This window comes from Helianthus annuus, chromosome 9 (genome assembly GCF_002127325.2).
Source record: "Helianthus annuus cultivar XRQ/B chromosome 9, HanXRQr2.0-SUNRISE, whole genome shotgun sequence".
NCBI lineage: Eukaryota > Viridiplantae > Streptophyta > Magnoliopsida > Asterales > Asteraceae > Helianthus > Helianthus annuus.
In genome coordinates this window covers 165,443,824-165,455,332 of record NC_035441.2, presented here as the reverse complement: position 1 = coordinate 165,455,332, position 11,509 = coordinate 165,443,824, and the positions used below count along the sequence as shown (strand labels likewise).

General features: G+C 40.0%; 1 protein-coding gene across 2 annotated transcripts; it reads right to left on the bottom strand.

The window, feature by feature from the left end:
• Positions 1-6,027: 6,027 nt before the first annotated feature.
• LOC110879396 lies at positions 6,028-10,941 on the bottom strand. 2 transcript variants are annotated; one of them, XR_002558647.2, is made up of 9 exons: positions 10,818-10,941; positions 10,259-10,730; positions 10,001-10,190; positions 8,384-8,507; positions 8,082-8,306; positions 7,884-8,000; positions 7,652-7,803; positions 7,377-7,568; positions 6,028-6,384 (listed from the first exon to the last, which is right to left on the bottom strand). XR_002558647.2 is itself a non-coding variant. In XM_022127847.2 (7 exons), the coding sequence occupies exons 1-7, from the start codon at positions 10,818-10,820 to the stop codon at positions 6,169-6,171; spliced, it is 1,422 nt and encodes a 473-aa protein (XP_021983539.1). In that variant the 5' UTR covers positions 10,821-10,941; the 3' UTR covers positions 6,028-6,168. The 2 variants fall into 2 exon arrangements, 1 of the variants encoding a protein (XP_021983539.1); XM_022127847.2 differs by lacking the exons at positions 7,652-7,803; positions 7,884-8,000.
• Positions 10,942-11,509: the final 568 nt, after the last annotated feature.

Here is an 11,509-nt window from a genome sequence, read left to right as displayed (position 1 = left end):
AAGGCTCGGAAGTTTCGATGTCATAGTAGGCATGGACTTTCTTCGTGAAAACCGTGCTGAAGTTGTGTGTTCCGATAAGATGATTCGTTTTGTGCTAGCTAGTGGTGATATTCTATGTGTTTATGGTGAAACTACTGCAAAAGATCTCAAGCTCATGTCATGTCTTCAAGCTCGCAAATATCTCCGCAAGGAATATCGAGCCTTCTTGGCCAACATTGTTGTAGCAGAAACGGACAAGAAAAGGAAAGTTGAAGTCAAGGATGTTCCCGTTGTCCGAGAATTTCCTCAGGTGTTCCCTGATGATCTTCCTGGATTACCTCCAAGTCGTGATATCGACTTTCGAATCGACCTTATTCCAGGAGCCAACCCAGTGGCCAAAGCTCCGTATCGACTCGCTCCATCTGAGATGCGAGAACTCTCAAACCAACTCCAAGAGTTACTTGAAAAAGGCTTCATTCGCCCGAGCACTTCTCCATGGGGCGCACCAGTCCTTTTTGTCAAAAAGAAGGACGGGTCGTTCCGAATGTGCATCGATTACCGAGAATTGAACAAGCTAACCATCAAGAACCGATACCCCTTACCAAGAATCGATGATCTGTTTGACCAATTACAAGGTGCTCAGTGTTTCTCCAAGATTGATCTACGTTCAGGCTACCATCAGTTGCGGATTCAAGAGGAAGACATACCCAAAACCGCTTTTCGAACCCGATACGGCCACTACGAATTTGTTGTCATGCCTTTTGGTTTGACCAACGCACCCGCGGTCTTTATGGATCTGATGAATCGCGTGTGTAAACCGTTCTTAGACCGTTTCGTCATTGTATTTATCGACGATGTCCTGATCTATTCCAGATCGAGGGCCGAACATGCGCAGCATTTGCGATTAGTTCTCGAGTTGCTTCAGGGAAACCAACTCTACGCCAAATTCTCCAAGTGTGAGTTCTGGTTGGAGGAGGTTCAATTTCTGGGTCATATTGTGAATAGTCGGGGTATACACGTTGATCCTGCAAAGATTGAGGCAGTCAAGGGATGGGTTACGCCAAGGAATCCGTCAGAAGTTCGCTCTTTTCTCGGATTAGCCGGTTACTACCGGCGATTCATCGAAGGGTTCTCAAAGATTGCTGTACCACTTACCTCCCTTACTCATAAAGACAAGCCTTTTGTGTGGGGAACCGCGCAGGAGACTGCTTTCCAAACCCTCAAACACATGCTGTGCCATGCACCAGTTCTTACACTGCCGGACGGAAGCGATGACTTCGTTGTCTATTGTGATGCTTCAAACCTTTGACTTGGCTGTGTTCTCATGCAACGAGACAAGGTTATAGCTTACGCATCTCGACAGCTCAAAATCCACGAGAAGAACTATACAACCCATGACCTTGAGCTAGGCGCAGTTGTCTTTGCCTTAAAGATTTGGCAACACTACCTGTATGGTACAAAGTGTACGATCTTCACCGATCACAAGAGCCTACAACATATCTTTAACCAGAGAGAACTCAATATGCGTCAACGCCGATGGGTAGAACTTCTCAACGATTACGACTGTGAGATCCGTTATCACCCAGGCAAGGCGAATGTAGTTGCAGACGCCCTCAGCAGAAAGAATTACGTGATAGGTGTTCGAAACATCCAGGCTCAGTATAACCTCGAAGCTCTCATCCGCGAAGCACAACACGCTTGCTTTAACGAGCGTACGTTGAAGAAAGAACGAATCTATCACGATGGAACTCAGCTCGTGAGCAAAGCCAACGGGATATTCTATTATCTGGACCGAATCTGGGTTCCGAGGAGGACAGATTTGCGAAAGATCATCATGAACGAAGCCCACAAATCCCGATATTCCATTCATCCCGGTGCGGACAAAATGTACCAGGACCTTCGCTACAAGTACTGGTGGCCTGGGATGAAAAGGGATATTGCTCTATATGTTGGTAGCTGTTTAACTTGTGCAAGAGTCAAGGCTGAACACCAAAGACCTTCAGGCTTACTCGAACAACCGCCGATACCCGTATGGAAGTGGGAAAGCATAGCTATGGATTTCATAACTAAGCTTCCGACCACGCCATCAGGTCACGACAGTATTTGGGTTATAGTCGACCGTCTAACCAAATCAGCCCACTTTCTGCCAATACGAGAAGACTATAAGGTGGCCAAGTTAGCCCAAATCTACACCGACGAGATCATTAAGAATCATGGTACGCCTCGAGACATCATTTCTGATCGCGATGCTCGGTTTACATCGAGATTGTGGGAAACTTTTCAAGCAGCTCTTGGTACGACGCTGAATTTGAGTACCGCATTCCACCCGCAAACCGACGGGCAGACTGAAAGAACGATTCGTACTATTGATGACATGCTCCGTGCGTGTGTTATCGATTTTGGTGGTAGTTGGAGCAAACACCTACCGTTGGTCGAATTTTCGTACAATAATAGCTACCACTCCAGCATCGAGATGGCACCTTTCGAAGCCTTGTATGGTAGGAGATGTCGCTCGCCTATTGTATGGCACGAGGTCGGTCATTCACAATTGACTGGGCCCGAGATTCTGCAAGAAACGACTGACAAGATCCACCAGATAAGGGAAAACTTGGTGAAGGCCCGGGACAGACAGAAGATGTACGCCGATAAACGACGCAAGCCCCGCGAATTTGCAGTTGGCGACTACGTACTCCTAAAGGTATCGCCTTGGAAGGGAGTAGTCCGATTCGGCAAAAGAGGGAAACTTTCGCCTCGATTTGTTGGACCTTTTAAGATTCTGGAAAGGATCGGTAAAGTTGCCTACAAACTCGAATTACCGGAGGAACTCAGCAATGTCCACCCGACTTTCCATATTTCAAACCTTCGAAAATGCGTAGCCGACCACGACGCAATAATACCACTCGACGATCTTCAGGTCAATGAAACGCTACACTTCGTGGAAAAGCCTGTCGAAATCATGGACCGACAGACCAAGCAACTCAGACGCTCTCGCATTCCTATTGTAAAAGTACGATGGGAAGGCAAACGAGGCGCGGAGTTCACTTGGGAACTCGAAAGTGACATGAAGGCCAAGTACCCGCAGTTGTTCAGATAGATCTGAAGCATCAAATTGGTAAAATCACACGGCGATGTACGGTTCTCAGCCTAATTTCGGGACGAAATTCCCTAAAGGAGGGGAGACTGTAACACCCCGTGTTTTCCCAAAGTCAAAGTCAAAGTCAAGAGTTGACTGTTATTGAAATTAAAGATCAATAAAGATTAATTTCATTTTAGTTTCATTTTGATTTTCATATTATTTGGAGTAAGTGTTGTATAATCAAACTAATCGGCCGATAATCGAACTGTGAATCAACGACCGACTGTGAATGATAGGAAGTAACAATGCAATAAAGCTAGTCAATCAATAATCAAGCTAATCGAATCAATCATCGAACTCAAGTGTGGATAATTTTAATGCTTTTATACGTGTGTGTGTGCCTTACGTGTTACTTGTGCATGCTTACTTTATGTTAAAGTGTGTGGTGAATCAATCAAATCAAATCGAGACTCAAAGGTGAATCAAACTCAATCGAAATCGAATCCAAATCGTGGTGTAAGGATGCTTGTATGTTAGATATAGTAGTTGGGACTAAAAGTAATTTGATTAGGAAATTCTATCATCCTCAAATCATCGTTCTAAGTCGGAATACCGAAAATCGTCGCGAAACACTCAAAACCAGGCAAGCCGATCGAACAGGGCAACCTGATCGAACAGGCTAGCCGATCGAACAGGCTGTTCGATCGGGCAGCCGCTCGATCAGGGATGCTGTTCGATCAGCCAACCCTTTCCACTTTTGGAAGCCTATAAATAGGGCTGTCCTTGTCAAACTTTCCACTTTTGGAAAAGCTCTGACCGACCAGCCTCTTCTTCTCACTAAATCTCAGATTTCTCTCAAACCGGTAAGTATTTCGCTCTGATCCTTGTACGTTTTTGTTCATTAATCGATTCTACATCTTTCTATCTTTCAAAACTTGGATTTCATCCATGAAATCACCAAGATCTAGGTGTTCTTGGGTGATGTCATCATGTGTTCTTCAAGAACACTAAGTTTTGACATCATTCCACCATGAATAGCTTAGATCTAACCGATTTCCACATAAATAACCTAAAATCTACCAAAGATCTTAACATTTCACGGTGGGAAAGGATTGGAAGATGGGTTTTCATCTATCTTTCAACTCTTTTACACTCAAAACGGTGAAAACGAGACTTGAACCGATTTATAAATCAATCTAAACAAACACATGGTTCAAGATTCGGGTCTACCGAGAGATATACCGATTTCGGGTTAAACGTTAAACTTAAGTTCCAAACCGCCTCTGGCCGAGCTTGGGTGATTCCTGCTCGAGTCAGTAGACTAAGTAGGGACTTCAGCTTTGTGGTTCAACTCGTAGTCAAAATATCTCTAAAACATCAACAATTAACGGGAATAACCAAGTGTTGAGTGATAGGTTAACCGAATCGAGAAGCTGGCCGAACGGCTAGGCTGTTCGATCGAACAGCCCAACCGATCGAGCAACACCAGCCGATCGACCAGGCTAACCGATCGACTAGCACTTAGACCCACCAACTCACAAAGTGTAGTATTGACGAGGTACTGTTCGATCGACTACACCACTCGATTGAACATTACTGCTCGAATCATGAGATACTATACTTCAACACTTAACCTTTTCGAAACATTGGAATGTCACCCGATCGAGCATGCTACCCGATCGAGTGACATATTGTCAAGTCCTTGCTGCTAACCGATCGGTTGGGCTAACCGATCGAACAGCTGTTCGATCGGCCCACTTGAAAGGTAATGCTGCAAGAACTTCAAAAGTTCAAACCATCATACACAAACACATCCTTCACATCAAAGGAAGAAACAATCCACTTGAAGGAATCAGCCGATCGAGCCAGCCGGCCGATCGAATGGATGTTCGAACGGACTTTCAAACCAATCGAACAGCCCACTCGATCGAACTGCCGTCCGATCGAATGGTCTACTCGATCCAAGTACATTGTTCACTTTTTCCGCATTACTCATTGTATTGTTATCGAACTATTCAGGCTAACCTATTCTCAGTGCTCCTTTCAATCCACAACCAACCACTGTGAGTATACTCGATCCCTTTTTGCTTTCAGCACTTTTGGGTGTTACATACGTAATCTATCAAATTCACAAACGACACAAACTATTTGAACGCTAACCTACTTGCATGTATTACTTGACTAAATGATTGCTGTTTATTATGTTTACACATGGAGTGCTATCTGCCTGCTTTAGCAACGTAGTACTATAGTTTGGACTCAGCACCCGTTCACACGGGGGTTGCTAAGGACAATTACTTGCATGGATTACAGTGGTAATCATGTATTGCGAACTGTCTCGGACAGTCAACTCGAAGTCGTTGGTATCGATGGTCCCATGTTGATAATTTACATGCATCGTTTGCCCTTGTGTACGTGCTTGGTTATGCGTAAACTTTTCGAACTTTATATGCTATATCAAACTTGTGTACTCACCTTTACATTATATGTATTGACTTTTATTTTAACGTATGTGACAGGTGTTTAAGCTACTAGCGTGCTAGGGAAGCGAGGCAATAATAAGCTTCTAGGAGCCTGTGACCTTAGGACAGTGTCCACATACCTGCTCCAGGGCCATAATTATCTGTAGATCTTGTACTGGCACCTGTAGTCAGTAAGATCTACCGTTAACCGTCTAGAAGTCTTAAAACAATATTTAAATTCGGTCTGTAATAATTAAGAATCTGAGTTGTCGGAACAGTTCCCATATTGTTTAGTTGATTTCTATGATAACTTGTTATTATTTGGGACACGGTATGGGACGTGTTATATAACTGAATTGTATGATAGTTGTTGTGGAAACTTCTGAACAATCTGTTTCGCTCAGTGCCGCGCCCCGATGATTCCGCCATCGGTTGGGGTGTGACATTTAAACTTACCGACAAAATTCCCATTATTTTATAAATCAAATTAATATTATTAAAACAAAAAAATTGAAAACCAAATTCTTTTAAATAAATTGCAGAAAATCCTAAAGATTCCAACAAAAAAAACATGTTTACAGTCTTAGAATAAAAAACAAAATGCACGTTTTTGTAACAAAACTAACATGATCTTTAACATACATAAAAAAATTACTTTTTTCCGAATTTATTAAACTTTGCTTCCATGTATTTCTGCCATCGAGCATGTTCGGTCCGCTCTCGTTCACGTTCAACACGTTCTTGTTCCCGCTCTCGTTCACGTTCAACCCTTTCTTGTTCCCGCTCTTGTTCAAATTGTTCAAAACGGGCTTCAATGTTTTGTCGAGCCTCTCGTTCCTTTCCTAGTTCAGCTTGAACTTTTTGGAGCTAAAGTTTATTAAAACGAATATAATTCGCACACATTAACAAGTAACGGGTCAATCTAGGGGTGAGCAAAATCAACTACCCGACCCGACCCGAAGAAGAACCGACCCGATACCCGATAAGCCATTAAATCAATACCCGATATGATACCCTATAAATCGGTTCCGGTTCTATTGTGAGTCGGGTATATCGGTATTCGGGTAAAGAACCGACCCGACCATTATGTTATGTAATTATATATTTTAGCGGCTAAAATATGAAGTCTGACAACATGTGAACATGATTATTGAAGCAGTTGCAGCAATTCTGATAACATGTTATTGAATGTCACTTCAGTCTTACCCAAGAATATGAAGCGATCAAAGGTAATCAAAATATTCATCAATAGTTTGCTAAACTTTGGTAGGTGTGCATCACAACTTATGATATCATTACTCAGTAAATAATAAAAAAATGGAAAACAAATTTACTTAGCTGATGTTCACATAATCACATTTATATGAGTTTCTAAGGTAATAGCACTAGTCATACCACAACCTCGTGAAGCAGCTGCAGCAATTATGAACAATATTGAAGATTTATTGAAGTATGGATTTAGTTCTGATATATCTTATACTGTTTGATATATCACGAATTATGTTAACTCATTTTGATGGGCTTTGGCCCAGATTAGTTGTTTTGTACAGAATCCATATATTTATCTCGGTTCCACAGGTTTGGCTTCGGTTCTTTGTTGTTCCCTACCCGACCCGAACCGATACCCGACATACTTGATTTACAGGAACCAAACAAATACCCTATATCCTATATTAAGGTCGGTTTCGGGTATTTTTCAGTTCGGTTCTCGGTTCTAATCGGGTCGGACCTATTTATGCTCACCCCTAGGTCAATCCAAAAAAATGACCCAAACAAACATACATGTATATATTAGATAGCACACACTAGTCTGATACATTCATACATATATATACACACAATAATAGCAGTAACATTACCTCATGCGATTGTCGAGTATCTGACACACTAGCTGTGGAAGATGTTGTTCCAGTCAACACAAAATGTGGATCAGAAGATCCTACCCCAAACAACTGACGACCCTGACACTCGGGATGCAGACTCTCCCACAGTTCCATATCATCGCAATCCGTGTTCCCATATTTATTTTCAAGTTTTTTCATGTAGGAGACCTACAGTTTATCAAAACAAATGGCTTGATATTGTACTAAAAGATGATACAATAATTATAAATAAATGATAAAAGATAATTTACATATGAACGTTTTGAACGATCGGTAACAAACTCTAACTTATCATAGTCATTTGCACTGATCTCCCATCATTTAATCTCTTTTTACACTATTTGGTGGCGTGGGTATGAAGTAATACTTCCGCGAATCCAACCTTTTTACCCTTTATTTTTTCCTACATAAAAAGATGCAATGTAATTTATAAGTTCTAAGTGTTCATGTAGGTTTCTAAAAGTAATAATATGATTAGCTTACCAAGTTGCGACGGTGTTCGTCAAACCCTTTGGACCCGCCTGTATGACGACATAAGTCATTCTTCCGGTTTTCTCTCCCTGCTTTGGACTTCTTTTCCCAATCTTTAGTGTTCCAAGACTATAGTGGTAAAATATATATATATATAATTAATACATAAAAATAATTAAGACAAAAAATGTAAATTATTAAAACCCTTACCATACACATACGTTCCCATTTCCTACGAGGCACTCCATTGGGCGGATATTTGCATTGTATCTTAAAATTGTATCCGACATCGGGAATATCTTCCCTCGCCTTTAAAGCTTTCTTTTTAGAACTTTTCCTCATATCGCTCATTATGCCTCTAAATCGATCCTTGAGCACACAAATAAACGAATGACGTATGCTCTGGTGTGCTTTTGGATCCCACCTATACATAGTCTACAAAAACAAAAATAAAAATGCAATAAATAATACATATAATCATAACATATACAAATAAATAATTGATAAATTACCCGGAAGCGGTCAAACATGCGCTTCTTTACGTTTTGGGGGATCGTTTTAAACGTGACCCAATCTCCATCAAGACATTGTTCAAGTATTTCCTTTACACGTCTATGTACCTTTGAGTCTACAAACCTAAAATATTGAAAAGAAATTTGAGAATCAGTATAGTATACATGCTAAAACATGCAAAACAGATCATAGTTTACCCGCATGAATCTAAGTAAATATAGTATACAATATGAGGCTCCCTAGTAGACCTTAAAATTAATGCACAATTTGTCCAAAGCTGGCTGTTTTGTTGCAAAATCTGTCCAAAGGTGACAACTTTGACATTCAGTTTTGCGAACAGTTTTTCGGGGCTCAAATGGTATTGAAAAGTTACGAAACTTTTTGGGTGAATAATCCGCTCAAAGTACTACATTTTAGGCTAAAACCCGCTCAAAAAGGTTTCGAAATGACCAAGATATGGCCTCTTAAAGTCGGTTTTAAATTCTGATCCACATTTGGTTCAAACACCAAAAATCAATCACATATTTAATATCCCATAAGCATCAATAGTCAAATAAAAACACATCGTGATGGCTGCAGAAACATAATATTTTTGTAAAGCACAACCAGCAACACATCTATCATCATTACTATGAAGGGTCACAAGTTCACAACTTTAGACGGATTATATGAAAGTCAGACCAAATTGGATCCCATAGAAAATCTTCCAAAAAACAACTTTTATGATGAAAGGAACGATCTTGGAAACAAAATCAAAAGGCATAATTGAAGTTTCTATGATTTATTCAAACCTTGTATAAATCACTTTGATATTTATAAAGTCAAAACCAAACTTTGCTGCTTATTTACTCTTTGGTGAAGTATTTAAATTAGGGTTCATTGAACAGCTACTTCCAAATCAAAAGAGCAAACACTTTCTAGAAATCTGTTGTATTTCAATTTAAGCAACAATATGGGCAAATAGATTCCAAAGTTTGATTAAATATCGATTTTTTCCATAAAATCAATCAAATAATAAAGTATGAATGATAAATATAATAAATGACAAATTCGGGTTTTAGTATAGATGAAATTACCTTGTGAATCAATAAGGATTCAACGAATTCGAGTCTATCCTCATACTGATTGTGAAGGAAATCTTTAATCGTTGATACAGAGAACAATACTATGTCTGTATTGAACAGTGGGCAATGAGGGAAGCGGGAAAACTCATTCTTTTTCTAGACCCGCTTGTTATTCTATCATACCCATCCCGACCCATTAGTTTTTTATTATTTACCCATCCTGACCCACTTACTTTTTCTCTAACTTCTAAATTTACCCATCCTAACCCCCTTGTAAATTATATTAAGCCCAAAACAACCCATGAGTTCCTTTTTTAAACCCAAAATAGCCCAGACTTAACTCAATGGGCCAAGATTGCCAGGTCTAAATTACACCCGAACCGTTTAACCCGGTTCCGAACCGAACCGGTTTTTAAATGACCTGGTTCTTATATTTAGAGTGTAACGGTTCCCGGTTCGGTCCGGTTCGGAACCGTTGCACAACCCTACTACCAATACTAGTTTATAACATCAATAAACAATATAAATTAAAATATTAAACTAGAAACATACTTTTTCCCATTGCTTTGTATGAATTGCCTCCCATCACCGTCACCACCACCCTCGAAGTCGTCACCACCACCCTCAAAGTCGTCACCGTCACCCTCAAAGTTGTCATCGTCCTCGCTGACACCATCACCATCGTCACCATTGTAACCATCATCACCAACGTCATCATCGTCGTCACCAGCATCATCATCATCTAAAAAGTTAAAAATAGTAATTAATAAAATGATAACTAATAAAAAATTAGTAATTTATATTGATTACCATTGTCGCCATCATCAAGGATATCACGTGACAAATCTTGTAACGTTGTACCATCCCTATCATCAAGAATATCTGGTGACAAACTATTTAACGTCCCACCTAAATCAGTCATTGGATCACCCTCACCCATACGATGATAACTGCCCCTTACACCTCTGTGGTATGAAATTGAAGGACCTTTTGGAGGTCGTACCATCAAATATGGCCCTTTAGTCCATATAGTAGGTTTCTCAACAGTTGCCTTCCCATTGGGATGTTTTGGATCCAATTTTTGGGATCTTTGTCTCCCAGAAACAGCATCACCATCACCTCTACTAAGATCAGGCTCCCGAATAACAATGCCACAATCAATGCGTTTCCTTGAAACTTGTTTTGTCTTTCCTCCACGCAGACCACTACCAACACCACTACCACTACTACGACCACCACCACGACTTGTATTATCTTTACCAGCATTCATATTGTATATAGCCTGCATTTAATTGAACATATTTGGTTAGATAATATATATAAGATTCACAAACTCTATGATAGGAAAAAAAATATACAATGTACATACCATATGATAAATCTCAAATAATAAGTATACAACAACAAACAATTTATGTTCCTAACAATCATGTTCATCTTCATCTAAAGAGTGGTCAGAATAAACGTTTGCATCAACATAGTCACAACCATCATCATCATCATCATGAAATGTAACCCGGTCTAAGGGATCTTTCGTCGTCGAAACCCTAAAAGTCGTCGTTTAAACCCTTAAATCCGTCGTTCCACTGATCCGCCAGATCTAGATTTGTCGAAACTCCATTTTTCATTGCTGCTCATTATGGTTGTCGTTCACTACTGTTATATAACCACCGACAAGTTTGTGAAGAAGATGAAGAGTGGGGTTGTTCCAGATCTGATTTCTTCATTTCTCGATTTCGTTTTATGTTGAAATTGTTAGGGTTTTTGAGTGTACGGATTCATCTACATGTTTTTGTTGATCTGAATTGTTTCGATTCAATTTGATGCTCTTGTTTGTGCTAATATGTTGTGTTTTTAGAGGATTTTATAAATTGAGTGGGGGTTGTGGTGGTCATGGTGGGTAGGTGGTGGCTGATGGTGGAGGTTGAAAGAGATGGTATGTATATGTGTAATAGAGAGAGATATTTATTAAGTTTTTTATATGTTAATTTTTATGTTTATTTATTTGAGTAAATAATGTAGAATGACTAAAATACCCTCATGTGGGGTTCAGTTGGTCAA